The sequence below is a fragment of the Ammospiza nelsoni genome, chromosome 2 (genome assembly GCF_027579445.1).
Source record: "Ammospiza nelsoni isolate bAmmNel1 chromosome 2, bAmmNel1.pri, whole genome shotgun sequence".
Classification (NCBI taxonomy): Eukaryota; Metazoa; Chordata; class Aves; order Passeriformes; family Passerellidae; genus Ammospiza; species Ammospiza nelsoni.
Window position 1 is genome coordinate 25,419,411 of NC_080634.1, and position 19,903 is coordinate 25,439,313.

General features: G+C 42.7%; 2 protein-coding genes across 3 annotated transcripts; one reads left to right on the forward strand and one right to left on the reverse strand.

The window, feature by feature from the left end:
• Window positions 1-1,584: 1,584 nt before the first annotated feature.
• On the reverse strand, window positions 1,585-2,685 carry GPR15 (G protein-coupled receptor 15). Its single transcript, XM_059466465.1, has one exon. It carries the CDS (start codon window positions 2,683-2,685, stop codon window positions 1,585-1,587), a length of 1,101 nt encoding a protein of 366 aa, XP_059322448.1.
• A 7,187-nt stretch (window positions 2,686-9,872) lies between these two features.
• CLDND1 (claudin domain containing 1) lies at window positions 9,873-18,034 on the forward strand. 2 transcript variants are annotated; one of them, XM_059466838.1, is made up of 6 exons: window positions 9,873-9,955; window positions 10,577-10,748; window positions 14,559-14,853; window positions 16,066-16,173; window positions 16,567-16,704; window positions 16,796-18,034. In XM_059466838.1, the coding sequence occupies exons 3-6, from the start codon at window positions 14,565-14,567 to the stop codon at window positions 17,014-17,016; spliced, it is 756 nt and encodes a 251-aa protein (XP_059322821.1). In that variant the 5' UTR covers window positions 9,873-9,955; window positions 10,577-10,748; window positions 14,559-14,564; the 3' UTR covers window positions 17,017-18,034. The 2 variants fall into 2 exon arrangements, with proteins under 2 accessions (XP_059322821.1, XP_059322820.1); XM_059466837.1 differs by lacking the exon at window positions 9,873-9,955 and adding an exon at window positions 9,977-10,193.
• The last annotated feature ends 1,869 nt before the right edge of the window (window positions 18,035-19,903 follow it).

A 19,903-nucleotide genomic window follows, 5' to 3' on the forward strand; every position in this document is an offset into this window, starting at 1 on the left:
TTGAAACCTTATAACTTTAAAATTGGAAGTGACACTGGCCTCATTCTCAAACAGTGGCAGGTCTAGGAAGAGTTGATGCCCTTCATGCAGCTGTAAGCCCGAAAAAGGAGTTTGGCAGTTAGGTGGGGGTGGGAGGGAAAGTCTGTCATGTGGAGGAAAAAAAACAAAATCTTTTAGAAGAGGTAGTGAGGGAGGAAACAAACACATGCAGTGAAGGGAGGGGAGAGCAAAAAGCTTGTGTGTCTCAATGATACCCTTGTTTTAGTATCCCACTGTGTGCCAGAGAGCACTCCGCCACCAGCAATTGCTGAAAGACACTTCTGCCTCCCCCGAGGCTGCAGAGCCAGCTCTCCACCTGCTCTGCTAGCCAGTGCTCCAGTGTGGAACTGGCTGGGGAGCTGGGCAGGATGTGCAGATGTGCAGGTTTCCAGGTTTGCGCTGCCCTTGCGCGAGGTCTGCTCTTGTTTCTCTGCAGACATTAAACAGCTCAACTGTTCAACAAGGTTCAATGCAAAATGCAAATACCAGGATTTATTTGTAACACTCAGAAGAGTCATTCCCATTTACAGTCATTTAGAAAATACAAAGGTGTGAGAAGCCATAGTGAATGTACACATGCTGCAGTTACATCAGAGGGATGGCACATCCGTTGTCCAGTCTCCAGGGTTTTTTTTCCTTTACTGTCCAGACAGTTTTTTCACGAGCTGTGTTAGCTGACATAGCTGTCTTCCCTTTGAAGCCTTTAAGCAGGTTTGCATGTGTGTAAACGTTCACTCTAGAACTCACTCCTTAATAGAAGGCAGTGACTCTTTAGTTCTAACCCAAGAAATCAGAAATTGTGTTGGGTCCTCAAAAAAGTCTTAAAAAGCACAAGTGTGCTTTTGTTGGTCTTGTTTTCTTTAAGAGAAAGGTTAAGTGTAAGGTTTTGCTTGTCTCCTGGTCTCTCTGCCTTCAAGTTCTGTTTTTTTCTGAAATCCAAGGGGTTAAGCACTTTCATTATTACTATTAAAACTAAAGATTTAATGCTGTAATAAGAAGCTGAGACTTAAAATGCACCAAAACTCGAGTTACGAGAACTGGCAAAACACAAATTCATTAAAATATTTGATTTTTAAGTTCAAAAAACCTCCAAAAACCCAAAATTGATCAGATTGGTTTGAGGACATCGCGCACTACTTGTGGGCAAACTAGGAACAAAAAAGAAACACCGGGGTTGCTTTTGTTGCACAGAATAAAAACCTGTATATGCATAAGTTCAAAGCTTGTCTTGGAGAGGCCCTGACTGAATCATATGGTTCTTTTCTGTAGTTTGTAGCACTTGTACTGGGGTTCCAGCATAAGCATTTGCACCTATTCCTTGGTATGAAGGTTTCACATTCACACCATGCATTGTCACAGCAATCCTTGTGAAGTAATTCTGTGGTTAAGGTTTCCATCTACCTGCATTTAAAAGGAAGCAACATCCCTCCCACCTGAAGCACTGGTTGCATTACACTTGCACCTGTCTCTGTTGCTTGTTTCTCCTTTTCTTTTCCTGCTACCTTTGGGGGAAGAAGTCCCTTCCTCCGCAGTCCCAGCCCGCAGTCAGAGGGACACAGAGCGCTTCCTCTTCCTGGCGGCGTACTCCCCTGCCACAAAATTGGATAGGGAATGGCTCAGGTGGCTGTCCAGGGTATCAGAGCTGTTGCTGCTCATTTTCACCCATGGGCACAGGCACTGGAGCATGGCTCTGCGGATGTAGTTGTCAAAGAAAAAATAAATGAAAGGGTTGGCACAGCTATTGGCAAAAGCAAAAGGGCTGCTCACCTTCATGCCCAGGTGGACAACCGTGCCAGAAAAACAGTCGGGCTGGTTTAGGAGTCGCAAAAGGATGGCCATAAGCTTGAAAAGGTTGTAAGGGACCCAGGAGACAACAAAAGCTGCCACTACAATGAAGACAATCTTGATGGATTTTCTCAGTTTCTTATCACGTTTCCCAGCCTTCTGATAGTGCACACAGAGTCTCTTGGTGATGGAGCAGTAAAAGGTTAAGATACTAAACAGTGGGAAGAAGAAGGCCAGGATTAAAAGCGTCAGTGACATGATCTGTTTGACTTCTGTCACGTCTTTGTCTGTACAGTAAGTCTTTCCATACTGCGTCTTCAGTTCTCTGGACAAAAGGGTTGGCACCCCTAAGCAGCAGGATAATACCCAGACAGAGATGCAGAGTGCTCCGAAATAGGATCTTGTCCTGATCCGTCGTGCGACAGAGGGGTGCATGATAGCCAGGTACCGGTCAGCGCTCATGCAGGTGAGGAGCAGGATGCTGCAGTACATGTTGACTGAGATGACATAGGAACTAGCTTTGCAGAGGAAAGATCCTACCCTCCAGCTCTCACCCGACACCTCCGTGTCCACCCACAAAGGCAGTGTGATGAGGAAGATGAAGTCAGATGTAGCGAGGTTGATGATAAAGATGTCAATCAGCCTCCGGACCCGCCGCTTGAAGATCAAGGATGCTATCAGGATTGAGTTGCCAACAATGCCCACCAGGAACACGGCACTATAAAGGACAGGCAGGAAAGTAGACAAGTGTTGCAGGTGCTGGTACTGGCACTGGTCATCGTAGTAGTAGTCATAGTTGAAGGTGACGGTAGGCATGGATGACAGCGAGGTGAGTTCCATTTCTGGCCCAGCTGTCCTCATCCTCTCTCTGAAGGAGGCTCTGAGCCTCCCCTACCGATCCCTTCCAGATCTTTAAAAATATTATATCAGTGAGCAGGTAGGAGGGGGAGAGCTGGGAGGAGGAGAAAAGCGGTTTTTGTGGGGAGATAATTTGTATGCTTTTAACCAACTGCAGAGGCGATGAACGAGCAATGAGAGTATCTGATGAGTCAAAACCCTGCCTTCAGAATAAATGCATTGTGGCTTTTTTAAAAATCAGGTATAGCTTTACTGATTCTGTCTTCCTTTTGCATTTTTCAGCTTCAGGTTTTGCTTTTCTTTCAGGTGGAGGAAAGGTATTTTTTGAGATTCTGAACTTTTTGGTTTTTAGGAAAGTATATTGGTAGTTTGAAGAAATTTGAGATTGTACCAGCTTATAAGAAACCCAAGAACAGTGAATTCAGGTGCCCCAACCTTTATCTATATTCAAAACATTTTGTATAAATTGCTTGTCAGGGCAAGTCTGACTTTCCTGAGGCTTGGAGGTTTTTACTTTATTTGACTCTTTATGATTGTTGCTTTCTGTTTGAAAGCAATTCACTCATATGAATATATATAGGGAAAAACATTTAAAACTCCTATATCCATTCTGCCCTGTAGCTGGTTGTTCTTTATCAGTCCCAGGTTCTTGGCTGCCCTGCCAGTGCCCCCTCCTGCCCTGCAGCCCTGCCAATTCCCCTATGCCTGGACTTTCCACACCCAACTTAAGGAATGTATTAAAAACTTTGAAAATAATGTTCCAAATCGTTGTATATTCTTATATATATATTGCATATTGAAACTTGATGCTCCCATCCCCCACACAGGCTTTCTCATCAGCCACAGTCCCGGACTCTAGAGCAGTGGTTTGTTCCTTCTCCTTCTGGCTGCACAGCCTGCGTGACTCCTGAGCTGTTCTCATAAACAGCACTCACTTGTCTTACCGAGCTCTGATTTCCTTCATCTTTCATGTGCAGTATCAGTATTGCTCCAGCTGTGACTTACCTTACAGACAGCCCTTTCAGCGTCTCATAAATCAAACAGAAATTCTCATTTTTAAAACTACTGAATTCATTACACCTTTGTCAGTGCATACTAATTTGAAAATTCACTATTGGTCTTCATCATCCCTCCTCTCTTCTAAAAATAAACTCATTTTCTCCTTCCTCTCCCTTCCACCAGTACATTCACAGACCAGGCAGGCCTCCAGGGTTCTCAAGGCTTTGAAGAAATCGCCTCCTGCTGCGTGCTCCATCCCTGGGCAGACAGATTGCATCAGTTTGTGTCTCCACATGCAAAAAACAATTCCAAATTGCGTGCACAGCGAGCTAGTCCCTCCAGAGCGCTCTGGATGCACTCAGATTCACTCTCCCAGTGCTCAGGTTATACCTCCCTGTGCAGTAGGTTCCTGGTAGACTTCCAGGCACCCGGAAAAGCAGAAGCTGCTGAAAAACGACTGGCTGCTGGATGGAAGAGAATTTAGGTGCGCACTGGCTCATGTGATATGTTGATATCTAATAAGTACTCACTGAGACACAACTGCCTTCCTAACTGTAGAGCACTAGTGGACTCCAGCTGACTAATTTCATGGAATGTGTAAGCATTAAGTTAGTGAGTGTAATTCAGCCATCACAAACTCTGAAAAAGGCTCAAGGTGTATAAAAACACCCCAGCTAAGACTATTTGTATGTCATAGAAGTAAATGTGAACACTTAATGAATAACAGGCTAAAAATCATCTTCCTGCTATGTCAAAGTGTGTTGTAAGCATTCACCCTAAAAATCATTGTATTCTCTTCTAAGCAAGAGGCAGTGACTCTGTTCAGAGTAAAAAAAACTCCATAGATTTGTAAAAGGCCTTGTTGTTATTCTAGAAGTAACCTCCTGCACCTGATTGCCTGAAATACAATTCTTATTTTTAGTGAAATGTAAAAGTCTCTTCTGTGGTGATTACAGTGAGTAGGTACTGTTGCTGCAAGTCTTTTTCTTTATGAGAGACTTGTCAGTGGTCAGTTACAGAATGGATTTGTGTGCCAGCTTATTTCTTCCCTGGCAAAGCTGCGAGAAGGAAGCACAGAACCAAACTCCTAAAATTCTAAAAATCAGGTTGCATTGAGGACATTGCAATTTGCATGCAAGTGACATCAAGTGTAAACCTGCAAGAAAACACAGGCTAAAAATCATCCTCTCACCATCTGAAAAGTACAAAGAGTTTTCAGCCAAGACTTGTGTAAAAGTGACCAAGTAGCTTACACTTTACAAAAAACAATGGTTGATGAGTTCAGTGCAGAGGTGAATTTTGTGTGATCTTTGCTTATTGCTGCTCCAAGGAATGTGTTTTAGTTTTGGTTTGTTTTTTTTTTTTTTTTTTTCCAAGAAGCACTGGGAAATAGAGGCATTCTCTTTCTATTAGTACTAGGGCAGGAGACCAGCTGAACCCTACAGTCAATTCTACACTTGTTCTGCCTCTCTTGCAAAGGTGGATCTCCGTCTTGTTTTACTCTGCAGTTAGAATATAACAGCTTACATGCTTTAGAAGTCAGACACAAACTTCTCTTCCCTCCATTGCACACTACTTTATACTCCTTGAAATTCACTCCTTCCCTCTCTATCTCATTGCAAACAAAAAAATTAATAACTTAAAAAAGCTTAAAGGCATCATAAAGATACTTTTATATATGTGTATTCCTGTGTTTGTTTCTTACTTTGTTGTCTCCCTTTCGATTAATAGCCTTACTCACTAAAATAAAAAATTAAATAGTAAACCTTTTCCAACAGGGACCAACTCTTCTGTACTGAATTTGCTGTGTATTTCTTGAATGCTCTAAGCAGACGTAGGGATGTCACTGCATGTTGCCATATTCCACATGTGACACTTCCTTATCTGGGCAGAAGAGTTGTGAAGATAATCTAAAGCATTCTTATGAATAATAAAGTGATGTGTAATTATCTGAGTGGAGCAGCAGCAGGCATATTTGTCCGTAGTCTGGGGTGTTTTTATGTGATAGGGATTCACTTAGGGCATCATGTAGGGTCTTACTCTCCCCACATCTCTTTTTCCTGCGACAGAGCCAAGCTATCAAAAATACTGAGTACATGGAAATTCCTCTCCTAACACACCTGTATAGATATTCCAGAAAGTTCAGGAGGACAGACTCCATCCTCTCCTCATCCTACTCCAGTATTCCCACAGCATTTTCCTCCTCCCAGGATTCACCAGATACATGTAAACACTTTCCTCCCCCGAAAATTCTCTGCTGAAGCAATCAGCTACTGGTTTGGCTCAGGTGTATGTTCTTCAATCTGAGATACCCATCTTGTCCAGCCCTTGATGCAGATATGAAAAAAAAAAAAAAAATGAAGCTTCTGGGTTCTGAGTACTTTTGAACCTGAGAACCAACTTAACTTTTGTAACCAGACATTCAGAGCAGGTATTGATGGTGGCCCTGCATTTGGCCAGATCTGCCTTTGGCTCTGTGTTTCTCTGACAGTTCTGCCTCTCTCAAATGCACCTGTGAGATCTGCCAGGTCAGAGTTTGCATCATTCCTCAAATCTTCCTCATAGGAATGCGGAGGTATTTCCAACAGCAGCAAGGGAAAAGTCTTTGTTCATGGTTCTGCACTGCCTGTGATACATGTATTGTGGTAGGAAGTCATATAATTTGTGGGGAAAATATCTTCACAGGAAGTAGGCAGTGTTGCTGATTTTCTTTTTTATATACACCACCCCCCCTTAGAAATTTCTGCAGTTGAAGCATTTCAGGTAGCAAGGTGTGGATTTGGTTTATTTGGTTGTTTATTTTTTGTTCTTTTGTTGCTGTTGTTGTTTTACACCCTCTGTTTTACTGATAATTTAAATGTCATTTTATTCCAGCTTGTACATGGACTTTTATATAAGCACAGTCATCTAGATAAAATAAGCTGCATATCTGTAAATTATTAATAGTGATAAATGCTGAGAAGGACAGAGGTTCATTTGGCTGTAAAATAAAGTGTAGTTGTTTCTGAATGATTTTACTTAAAAACCATGTAAGAAACAGACTTAATTAAAAAAAGAAAAAATCAAAAAGCCTACACTAAATTGGCTGAAACTGTCCTATTATGCTATGACTAGTTAAAGGCATGCTCAGAGGCAACCACATGAAGGCTAACCAATGGAAGTTTCATCCCTCAACAAATAGGAAAGGGTGGAACCTATTTAGGTAAAATTGTGGCCACTGAGGGCAATGCATCAGGATAGACTGAAATAGTTTTGCGCTGAGAGCAGCAGTCTAGAAAATGCAGTGCAGGAATAAAATATTTTTGTACACTTATTTTTTAGATATTAATTATTGTTTCTTGCCATTTATCTCATCCTTTTTAAATTTATTTTTTGTTGTTTTATAATGTACATTATATATTGGTGTGGTAGTACATGTGTATACTTAAAAAAATATTTACATTATTAGGAGTGCCTGCTCAAAAAGATTTTACTGACAAGGTACATGACAAAAAGACGTGGAGACCACTGACATAGAGGATGAGTATCATTATAATGCCCCAGTGCTATTCATGGTATTTGGGAGAAGTACATCTAGAAGGCTTTTTGTCTGTGAAAATTATCCTACTGTGTCCTGTGCCACAAAAAGAAAAATAAAGAAGGCAGAAATAAAACCAGGCAAACTGCATAGAGAGCTCTGAGGGGAATCAGAGGATTTTCTGCTCACTCAGGCTGTGTAAAATGCTCATAGACGGTACCTAAAACTAAAACTGACCTTTCTATTATTGCCAAAAGAATATTTCTTGTGGGAGGTGGCATCTTGTAAGTTGACTCATAGTTTTGGAAAAAACAGGCAGAGACTTTTGAATGCCTTTTCAGATCTGAATCAATAACCCCTGGTGTGAATATGATATATGAAGAGGGTTTTGTTCTTTTTTCATCCTATGTCAGCTTCATTTAATACAGACAGTGCCACCTCCTACAAATGTTTACTTATTTCCTTAGATTGTGAGAACTAAAATTACAGACATTTTGTACTAAACAATTTAATTATTTTTTGCAACATATTGGGGTTTTGGTTTTGTTTGTTCTGTTTGCAGTACTCTGATGTTAAACTCTCTGTCAGTGCCTGAGAAGTGAGTAACGCTTGTGATCCAGGTCTGCTAGCACAGGTACTTTTGCAAAAAGCAAGAACAGCATTTATGCTATAGCCCTCAGTATTATTCCCTTTGTGCTTGTAAATTAAGCAAACTTTTACTTTTAAAACCTTCCCAACTGATGCTGTTCTGTAACAAAACAGATCAGCCAGCAGTTCTGCTGAGGCACATTGAGGAGGTGTGAAAGGAAGAGAAAAAAGAAAAAAGATAGTTGTTGCAAGGAATGACCCCGTGCATTCACTTGTAATGTTTTTACTGGCTTACTCTTAGATATAGAAGGGTATTTTTCCAGCAAAAAAAACCATCCAGGCAAAGTCTGTACAGAGTATTTGATTATAAGTAAATAAAATGAAAATGCATCTCTTCACTCTGGATGCTTTTGAGCAGCTGCACATTTCACATTGATCAGGGCAGATTAAGAAAAAGAAGAGGTCACTGTAGCCTAATTTAATAATGCAAGTAGCAGTGGCTGCAAAGTTTTTCAGAATTGATTTTCATTTTTACGAAATTAGATCTTTTAGGAGAAAAACTGAAGATGTGCCAGTGTTAGATAATTCACTGCACTTTACAGTAAATGGTTCAGACTCTGCTTTTACCATGGCTTAGAATACACAGGGGTTTTGTTGAATTTTTTTTCTTTTAATGTTTTCTGGCTTCAAGCTGTGATAGCTTTTCCAGGTATACAGAAAGAAGTTCCTGGTTTTTTTCTTCCCTATTGCTACTACACATATTTTATAGTCTTGCAAGTCCTTAGTTCAATAACTTAGCTCCTTAAATAAACTCCAATAAATAAAATTGGCTGACCTTGGTGATATATTTCATTGAGAGAGATTTTCTAATTGCTCAGTGATTTTCATATCCCTTTTCAAGTTTATCTCTATTTTGTCAACGTATCAAAACTAGATGTGCTATTTCAGAGTCAGCAGCAATTCTAGATGTGATACCACATCTTTCCTCCTTGTGATTTCTCAGTTTGTACATCTGAGGTTACAGGAAAGTTGGGGTTTTTTGTGGGAGGGCCACTTCTTGGCAGTTGGTACTTCACCAACATTTTTCCTTTTTGTTTTTCGTTTCCCAGGATAAAATCTCAGGTCAGGTAAGTATAGACTCCAGTCTTTGCTTTTAAATTAATGAGCTCATCAATGACCTTATTGAAATGCATGTTTGCTTGCCCCAGCTGCAACACGATCAGGTCACCCTGTCCCAGTATCTTCTCCGTGTCATTATTTACCCTTCCCTCGTGTCATCTGTGAGGTTTATCAGCAATACTCTGCTTTCTCCCAAGTCACTGATAAATATGTCAAGTATTTAGAGTCCAGGATTAATCGCAGACAGACCCAAAATATGCCTTTGTAGACAGCTACATTATGAGGTGGTGGTGAGATAGCTTCATGTTCCAGAAATATAGAACATGAAGCTATATATAGAAATATAGAAAAATAGGGGCATATAGACAGAAATTTCTTTAATCAAATGTAATTTCTGATTTTTTTAAATTAAAAATTAATGTTGCATCAAACTCAAGAAGTTTCTTCTGTGACTGCTTTCACCTTTGCATTGTAGTTGCTAACCTGGCTGCAACAATGCTCCCTGGCTTTTTGGTGGAGGAGTTGGACGGGATAGTTCCCCAGAACTCCTCAGAGGTGTGAAAGCCTCAATGTTTCTGGGGGTTTCTTCTGAATATTTCCTTGTTTGGAGTTTTATAAAACCAAGACTGGGTGGGCTGGTCTCTCAGCCATGGAAGTTGTTAACCACTTCTAAGAATCTCTGGTCATTTCCACGGCTTTGTGCATGGGGGTGGAAGGAAACGGCCACCTTGGGGCATGGAGCCAGTGTTGCCAATTTTTGCAATTTTTCCCGATTTTTCCCCCCCTTACTTGGTGTTTTCTCGAGTCATTCAGCCAGGGTGTCATATCACCAGTTTTTACAAGCAATCAAGAGAAACAGAAAGAACTAGAAAGGAGGGTGCAGCCAGGTGGGGATCAACCTCTTCTCCCAGGTAAACAGCGACAGGAGGGGAGGACACAGAGCCAGGGAGGTTCAGGCTGGCCACGAGCAAGAATTTCCCCACAGGACGGGCGAGGAGCCATGGGGAAGGGCGAGGAGCCACGGGGAAGGACGAGGAGCCATCGGGAAGGGTGAGGAGCCACGGGGAAGGACGAGGAGCCATGGGAAAGGACGAGGAGCCATGGGAAAGGACGACGAGCCATCGGGAAGGACGAGGAGCCATGGGGACGGGCTGCCCAGGGCTGCTGAGGCCAGCGCCTCCGGAAGAGGGCGGCAGAACTACATCGCCCAGCGTGCCCCGCGCGGGCGGGCGCGGCGGGCGGAAGCGGGGCCGGGCCGGGTGCGAGGCGGCGGCGGCGGCGATGGGCGGTGGGTGCCGGGCCGGGCCGGGCCGGGCGGTGAGGGGATGTTGGGCGGAGACGGGAGATGGGGCTGAGGGCTCGAGCCGTTCCCCTGGGGTTTGCTGTCGGTCCACAGCTGCTGCCCCTCGCGCGGGGCTGCCGCCTGGGAGGCCCGAGACCCCCGGGGGCGGTAGCGCTCCGTGGGGATGCCCGCCCGGCCCGGCCCGGTACTGGGCTGATCCTGCGGGACGGGTGCTCTTGGCCTGAGAGCTCTTCAAGTAATTTCCCCTCTCCATCTTAGCTTTATTATTTTTTTTTTTCGTTAATGATAGCACTGGGAGATGTGTGTGAAGTAATTTAAGAGTAAAATTATGATGATGTCCAGCCATTCGGTTTGCTCTTTGCTTGTAGGTCACTTGTTATGAACTGGTGGTGTGGAAGAAGCTGAATGAATGGAAGAGTCAGGGCAAAAGGGAAGTTTGCGTTTCATGCTCTCCGCTGGCCACAGGACACAAACAACGCTCTGAAGAGACCTGGAATCATCAGAGCTGTGTGTCCTGAGGGACTCTGAGCATCTCTGGAGGTAAAAAAAGTATTTGGTAGCAATCTTTCCTAACGTTTTGTTTCCCTGATCCAGCTTGGTGTTGTTTCCAGCCCTCTCCCCATATTTGCCCCCTCTTTCAGGCCTTCTAATCCCTTTCTGATTGCTGGCATGTTTCCTGAGAGAATGCCAGCGAATGCACCAGGGACTCTTTTGCGATGTCACGTAAAAGGAGTTTCTTAAATGTGGTGACCCACTGTTGGCTGAAAGGAGTGACCGCAGCAACAAGATAAAAATATGCAAGTTTTTGTATTCCATTCTGCCATGGTACAGTAACTTCTTACAAAGACTGTCCAGTCTTCAGTCTTAGAGTTGATTTTTTGCCAGAATACTTGTTTTTGTTCTGTTCTCTGTTTTTTCTTCCCCAACTCTACTGACTTGTCTCCTTTGTTTTTCCCTTCTTTGAACTGCATGCAATTTAGTCATTCTCTTGAGTGTTGCTTCCAGTTTGGCCTTTACCTTCACTTTTTTGAGCTTTTTTCAAAAATTTTCTTAAAATGTAAAAATTTTTATGTGTCTCATTTCTTGTAAAAAATTAATATAATTGCAGTATCTCATTAAGCACTTTTGCCTGTTTACAACTACCTAGTGTTATCTTAAATTCGTTGCATAGCTTAGTTTCAGCTGTAATTTGTCAGAAATAGCATCTTCTGCTGGGCAAAAACATGCTGTCAGAGCTATATGAACATACCTCTTAAAACAATTAAGGTTCTTGTTGACAGCCTGTGGATAAAAAGCATTTTTATTTATTATCAATCTTTATGTCTTTATAATTAGTGTAATCTTTGGTAATAGTAATGTTATTTTTTTCATAAGTAAGTTTATTCTAAAGCACCTCCTACACATTGTTCTGCACAGAATCTTTTGCAAAGCGTGGCATTAATCCCATAAACAGGCAGTGTGTTTCTTCATGGTCTTCTCTGGTCACTATTTCTTACTGACTGTGCTCACTGCTTCCTTTGAGCTCAGCCTGGGGCTGGCAGGATGGTTTTCTCTTTTAAAGGACACCTCATTTAAGGGAGAGCTTGTTTCCTGTAGATGAAGATGCAATGGATATGCACATTGAATGGGCAGAGTAGTCAAGTCTTCTCCACTGACAGGAAAAACTGGTTCAAGCTTTGCATGAAGTGTTGTGGAGTTCTTCATCTTTTATCTAAGCATTTGAAGTGTTTGGCAGAAGCACTGAGGGGACCTTTGTTGTAAGGAATTGTGGGCCCACTCTTACCCTGCTTGTCACTGTCCTGTCCATACTGAAAGTAATTTTGGGACAAAGGCCACACAAAGCCACTCGCTAGATTTTGGATGCCTGCAGTAACATTACAAGAACTGAGTGTCACTGGAACGCCATCTCCCATTTACCAAGTGGATAATGAACACAGGGCAAAGCTTTAATTTGCTGTTTGGTGATTAAGCCTTCATTTTGAAGTATTTCACTTATGAACTGTTCTTGGTTGCCAGCTGACATCAGCTCTGCCGTGTTCACAGCACATCAGCTCACAGAAGGCTGGTCCAGCATGTGGTTGTTTTTTAATGGTGATCTGGCAGGGACAATGCCAGCAGCAGCGCTCTGTATGTGGCAACAGGGATATTTAGCTGAAAGTAAGACTTTTGGGCCAGTTATTTTCTTTCTCTGTCTTAGGTAGAAATTTGATAGGGCTTTGTCATTGTCAGCATTTATATTGAAAGGTAGTGACAACAGATCAGTGGCCCTGATTACATTCCTTGTCACCAGACACTACTCTGAGGATGGAGCTTGTGAGTTCTTGTGATCCTTCCACCCAGAGAGAACCCTTCCTAAAGAAAGGAGTGTTGCAGAGAGTTCCTCTTGCAGTAGATGTGATTGCAGTATAGTGGAAGATCCAGACCAGCCTGCTCAGCAGCCTGTTCTGCTGCTTACTCAGAGAGTGATCTGCTCAGCTCTGAGCTCAGCTGGGCAGCAGCTTTAGCCCTGCAGGTGCCACTTGCTCTGTTTGCTTCGGGGGCAGTGTGTGAAGGGGCAGGGATCCCTCAGTTGACTCAGTGGGGCTGAATGGTGAGGTCAGATCTATACAACAGCTTGCTCTCCCTATCCCATATCCTGTGTGCCTGGAGCAAGTCACTGGGATATAGAAAGAGAGTGGAAATACATAACCAGGGATTAAATACTGCACAGAGAATTTGCTTCCAAGTCTGGGCTTGATTCTATGTTTTCCACATAAATAAAACTGGATATGATGTGTTCTCCCTCTCAATATTTCTATTATCTTATAAAAGTTCACAGTTTGTAGGTTATTATTTAAGTAAGTTGTGGTATGCAAACTTTGCAGTATTTTAAATGGATGTTTTTTGTTAGTTCACCACAAATCAGTTCTATTCCTTCTCATTGCTAAGGATGCAGTTCAAGGATGGATATTGCAGAGAGTGTGGCTTGTTTAATATGGAAATGAAGCATAGGAAATGATATGGGAACACATAATTTCTCCTCCTTGCAAGCCAGTTCCAGACAAATAGAGGAGCAGATGGAGAGGAAAAGAAATAAGAATGGTGCTGTTAACAGCAAACATTAATGCCTTTGAAATTCCCTTCTTTAATTTGCAGTTTGTTTCTTAGTTCATAATTTCTTACTGACAAGTGTGACTTGAGGCCCTTCACTGTTTTTTCTTGTGAATGTTGAGCTTTAAGTCATTACTGTTTCCAGTTGCGGTTTCTTTAGTTGAAAGAAAGTAGAGCAAAATATTTTGATCAAAGTATGTGGGAGAAGGGAGGAGACAAGCAAGAGACAAGCTGATTAGATAGTAGCTCCTACCACAGCCTACCTCTAGCTGCTGAGCTAGTTTCAATTTTTTTTTCCTGTCAAGTGCCTCAAGCCTGATTCATAGTAATCCATAAATTTAATCAAGCACAGAAAGCACATGAGAACAACTGGCATCTGAGAGGAGTCCTTTGGTGCATTGCAGCCACAAAACATTTTTACTCATTAAAATTATGGTGTTGTCATAAGCATGTGTGATATTTGTGTTTTCCCCATGCCTCCTTTGACCCTGAATCTATGCCATTTGGGAGCACGACCCCACAGAGGATCCTAAGAGAGGGACACAGAGCAGAGGCCTTGTGGGAACATATGAAGGCCTTTCAGTTTTGTGCCATTGTTCCCATGAAACAGGGCACCCCCTGTGTTGTTCTAGGTCTTCAAAAATACCACGGTATATATTGTAGCATTATTGCAGCATTTACCATTATTTCCAAGCCTGTCTTCCAGTGCTTCCTTCATGTTCTGTCTCTAGTGCCTAGATACATTTCTTTCTTCCCTAAAGGCATTCCAGCACCTTGGCATGGCTGCCCTTTGTGAGCAGCCTGGAAGGGCTTTTTCGGCATGCCTGTGGTTCTTATCTTTGCTGTAAGCACAATCTGTGAAAGCCGTATGTGGTGGCAGGATAAAAATAACTTCTACTCTTGGTAATCTCTTAAGGAAAGCTAAGTCTTCTTCCTGGGTGTTGTGGAGGGAGTCTCTGACGTTCCCTACAATCAGGATCACAAATGGCAGCGAGCTGTGTCATCTGCTTTGGGGATGAGTTGGTGGGGCGGGCAGCCAGTGCAGTGTGGCTGGGAGAGCACGCTCTCCAGGATATCATCCCTACTTGGAACGGGCAGATCCAGCAGATGCTGGCCAGCACTCAGTGTTCCTTTGGTTCCAGCAGGTAGGAAAAGGAAGGCCTGCATATCCTGAGGGGACCGTGCAGCAGGGGCTGATGAGTATGGCGCTGCTGGGATAACACTGTAGCGTTGCTCACTTGTCGCTGTGTCCCCGGCCAGGGCACCATGATGGATAACCGGTTTGCCACAGCGCTGGTGATCGCCTGCGTGCTCAGCCTCATCTCCACCATCTACATGGCCGCCTCCATCGGCACTGACTTCTGGTACGAGTACCACACCCAGTCCCCAGCCGAGAACGTTAGTGAGGCCGGGAGGAGCATCTGGGAGGAGTTTGTCAGCAAAGATGCGGATGAGAAGACGTACACGGATGCGCTCTTCCGGTGCAACGGCACGGTTGGATTATGGCGGAGGTGCATCACTGTACCCAAAAACTCTCACTGGTACAGCCCACCAGGTATCTCCAGAGCAGTTATCACTTCCCTGGCTTCCCTGGGGTGCTGTGTGCTAACTTCCTCAGAACAGACTCATGCCACTTTGTTCCTCCAGAAGGCTTATTTCTAGCTTTTGTTTTGGTTGGTTGGGTTTTTAATAAAGACAGTCCAGATTTTTAAAGAAGCAAAGGGCAAAATGGTCTGTGGCTGTCAGTGCTGCAGTTTCTGGGTTTGACATATGATACTTGATCTAAATTTAGTCTTACGAGCTTGATTTTTATTTTGTCTCAGCTGTCCAGTTGGGGATACCTTTGTAGTTGCTCTACCAGTTACTGTCTTTTTAGGATAGATCCTGGGGTCTAGCAATGGAATAAAAAGACACTACTTTATCAAGGAGGTGCTCATTCCTTTTAGCTAGTCATTCACTTGTTTCACATCACAAATATCCCACCTTTGCATCAGCACACTTGGAATCCTTGAATGGATATAGAGTGAAATATTTGTATTATTTTTTCAAGTCATTGGGGGATAAAATGTGTGGCAAACAATTATTTTAATTGCTTCAAAGTTAATTTTGAGTGCTTGCTGTATATGTAAACTCCTTCATTTTGAATCTTCTTAAAGACGTACTTGAACTACATTTTGTGGAGAAAAAAACATGCATGAAATACTTTTTTTTTCCTCTCTCATGCAAGTACTTATTTTGGAAGACAATTAAACCAGTTCTGCTCAATAGTATTCTCAAAGTAAAATCTGAGGGAGAAAGTTAGTGTAAAGAAGCAAATCCTTCATGTTCTTTAAATAGGCCTTTCTGTCCCATTTTTGATTTAACTGTTAGTATGAGAGCACATCCTGCATGTGGAGATAAGCAGACCTTAGTTAAGGGACCCTGAGCTCAAGATTATGTGACAACATAGTTCAGCATCATATGCCACCACACTACTTTGCCGGTATGTTACACATGGCACAATTATCTGTGGATAATCCATGGAAGCTTGAAGATTCTGCATGTAAGAATGCTTATCCCTTAGTGTAGTACCTCATAACAGACACATTGTGCCAACTACATCATAAGAAAACATGTACAGATCTGTTTGGAGAGGTAATTTTTTTTTTCAAATGGAACTCTGAGGAGCTTCCTAGCTCAAATTATTGGGAAAGGAGGATTTGAAAGGGGGGAAGGAGGGTTGAGGGGAGGCACCTAATGGCAGCTTTTTCTTTTTTTCCACCCCTAGAAACTGATATGACTACAAACTGCATCAGTTTCTCCCTCTCTGATCAGTTTGCAGAAAAGTACATAGAGCCTGGAAATCACAACAGTGGCACGGATTTGAATCGGACTTGTAAGTGTCTTTCACTTCTAGTAGATAAACAAGTAGAATTAAAAAAAGTAGTTTCTTAAATTCAGTCACTAGTGAGGAAAGATTCTGTCTCTCTTGGTCTTGCTCACCATTTATTGTTTTTACAGGTGCACAGGCAGTAGGTCAAAGTTTAAAAGGAAGACATAGGTGTGTTAGCAAGGGTTTTGCCTATGAATGCAGTACAGGGATTTGTGAGTTAACAAATTAGGTTCTTTCTGTTTCAATGGAATCTTTGGTCCTTTTTGACTATGTAGAATGTAGAATGTCTGATGAAGCAGAAACAGCAGCGTAGAAGGGAATGTTAAGATGGTGGGAGAAGATCTTTTTCCAGCCCATTTTCAGCAGAGGTGACTGGTGTGTTTTGTTCCCATGCAGATCTCTGGCGGTTGCAGTTTCTCCTGCCCTTTGTCAGCATCGGCCTCATGTGCTTTGGGGCTCTGATTGGGCTCTGTGCCTGTGCCTGTCGCAGCCTTTACCCAGCCATTGCCACTGGAGTCCTGCATTTGCTAGCAGGTAAGTGTCCTGCCATCCTCCTCCAGAAGCTCAGGAGTAGCCCTGGAGCTCCGTGGGTGAGCTCACTGTGCTTTGCTGCTTGCCTCCCCAGGGCTGTGCACGCTGGGCCTCGTTGGATGCTATGTGGCTGGGATTGAGCTGCTCCATAGGAAGCTGCCTCTGCCCGAGGATGTGAAGGGTGAATTCGGCTGGTCCTTCTGCCTCGCCTGTGTGTCAGCACCTTTGCAGTTCATGGCAGCTGCTCTTTTCATCTGGGCAGCTCGCACCAACAGGAAGGAATTCACCCTCCTGAAAGCCTACCGTGTGGCTTAAGGGCTGCTGGTGCAGTCTGGGCTTTCTGTATTAGAACCACTTCTCCCCCAGCCCTTACTACTTTTTTCTTTCAGTCAGAATTTTATCATGTACTGCATGCTTCTTGCCAGTCAAGACAATTTAGCCTGCAGGCCCTGAAGACAAAGACCTCTGGGCTAAATGACCAAAGCCTGCCAGAAGTCTGCAGAACTTGAACATGTTTTTTAATTGGGTTTTTTTAAGAATTGTGATTATTTTTTAAGCTACCTTTGGTTCTTGACAGTTCCTCTTAGTTAGATGTACATGCCCCTTCCTAATTTTATTACCCTGTCAGCCTGGAGGAAATAGAAGTGGTGTTGTGTGTTGTGGGGTGGAAGAGAGACAAGAGAAGGTGCAGGTACGAAAGAATGGGAACCTCAGTGCACAAATAATACATAATCAGGAGCTGTCTGCTGTGTGACTGAAGCAGTACCTACAGGGAGCACCCAAGAGACATGAGGGAATTCAGAAACCTCTGTTATGGAAATACTGTAGCTGAATTATTCTGTAGCTGGGCTCTGGATCTCCTGTTATCACTAGTTTGCTGCATTTTGTGGCATCTGCCAAAGCTGCTGGAGGCAGAGCAGGCAGCTGGGGCACTGCCTGTACAGCACACCCTTCTGAAGGCACACTCTGGACTTGCTTCTGCCCAGGAGTGGGATTAGATGGCCCTCATGGAGCTCTGTCCTGCTGTAGCTCCACTGCTTCCAGGACCCAGGCTAGTTTGGTATCTGCACTACATGTGATTGTGCGCTCTAGTCTTAATTTGTGGTGCTTTTGCTTGATGTGGAATAAGGCTTTCTTCTCTCTTGTTGAAAATTACCTCCTCACTAGATTTTTGGTTTTAATTTGGTTTAGTGTATGTGTGTATATGTACATATATAAACTTAACTTTTCTTAAACCTCACCTGTTTATCCTGTATAGCACACAACAGGGTTTTTTAAAAGGTGCTGCTCTTTTCCCCTCTTGTTTAAATTAAAAAATAACAGTAATAATAAAGACTCAGAAATTTTCAGTATTGCATGAACCTGATGGGAGGGTGAGGGAATGGTCTAGAGTGGATTTTACTTGGGGAAGGAAGACCCAGTGTCTAGATCTGTTTTCATGGAAATGTCACCAGAAACAATGACATTAGATCAAATATTTTAAATTAAAATCACTGCAACTTTAGCCATACTAGGTGACATATCATATCTAGACAACAATGTTCCAAGACTGAAGTGTTTAATTCTGAGGCCTTGGCTCACCTTGTTTCCTTATTTCAGGCTTAATAAATGCAGTGTGCCTTAGGAGAAATAATTCCTGACAAAACGAGGGACGGCAAAGATTCTGTGGGATACTGGTTGATGAGCATGACACAGAAGGAAGCATTTTTGTCTCATGGCTGTTTTTCTATTGTACCTTCTTGCTTTTTTTTTCCTTGTAGATGTTTCTACCCAAGCTATGTTTGCTGGGTCAGCAAAAAGCCCTAGTCAAGATTTCCCTGAAGCTTGGGTATAACTGCTTGTGTAATTTCTTTTATTTTTTTTCCTCAAGTCTGTGATAGGGTTTTATAATTATCACTGTTGAAGCCTTTACAAGTAAAACAGAGATGATAAAAACCAGAATCACTGAAAAGCAGTGGCAGGCCATTCAAGATAATCCTCTTTCTCCTGCTGTTGAGTAGTTTTGTTTTTTTTTCTTCCTTAAACAGTCTCTTTCCTTCCCTACAATGTCTGGGTCAGTTGTAAGCTTGTGAGAGGAGGTGTGGTACTTTTGTGCAGTATCTGAGAGTAAATGAAAATCTGTGCTGCCTGATCTGTACTGATAGGCTGTTTTTTCAGAGTAATTATCCTGACTTAGATAGATAAGGCCTAACAGCTCAGCCTGTTATGTTCCTCATTTTTTAGAATTACTAGGGCACGCAAGCCTCAGCGTGGGTCAAAAGGACTGCAGTTGCTATTCTGCAGTTTGGGAGGAAACACTGCTGCTGATTTTATCTAGTACACTTTATGAGGTTTTTTTCTTTTTTTTTTTTTTTTTGTTTTCAGGAGCTGGCAGAATAATTGTATTGTGTGATTTTAATCTGAGCAATGGAAATCCCATGCCCTCACTCTCCTCTTGTATGGGACACTTACTTTTCTGAAATGTAAATCTCAGTTTTCAAATTTTGGTTTTCTTGCTTTCTCTCTATAACAGAAGACTTGTTATAGACAGAAAAGGGGATGTTAGAGGTGCTGTCAGTTCTCTCTTCATAATTTTAAATACTAGCAAAACTAAGATTGCCTGCTTGTGTCTGTGTCTGAGACAAAAGAGGCTTTAATTGAGCCTTGATTTGGATCTTTTTAAGTAAAATGAGAGTTGCCTTTCAGATTTCGTGGGGGTTATTTTCTGTTTTGCCTTTTTGTAAAAATTTCTTCATCAGAGTGGGTCTTGGTGAGAGGCAAATCTCTCCCAGAAAGAGGGCTGGCCCTCTCTCTTTGGGGTGGTGGATCTGTGTATTGCTGTCTTGCTTTGTAACTGTGTGTTTTGCTCAAGGTTCTTGAGCAAAGAGTTCTTGGACTGCTGGCTTGGGTCCAATAAATGGCATTGGAGGAAAGAACAACAGAGGAGATACTGAAGATGGAGTAATTCTGTAAAAGAGGTGATTCAGCACATTAACAAATAATGAGACCCAGAGTGTGTGACACAGGCCCTTCACACTGACATGACTTGTGTTCAGAGGCTGTCTTCAAGAGGAACTTGAGGCATGTTTGTGTATGTTTGTGATCATATACATGTGTGCAAGTGCAGACACCCTTGCTCAAAAAAGGAAAAATTGCTTCAACTCAGGAGGATAAAAGGCTGTACTTGTGTTCCTCAGTCCTTTGTGGTCTGACCATGGAATAT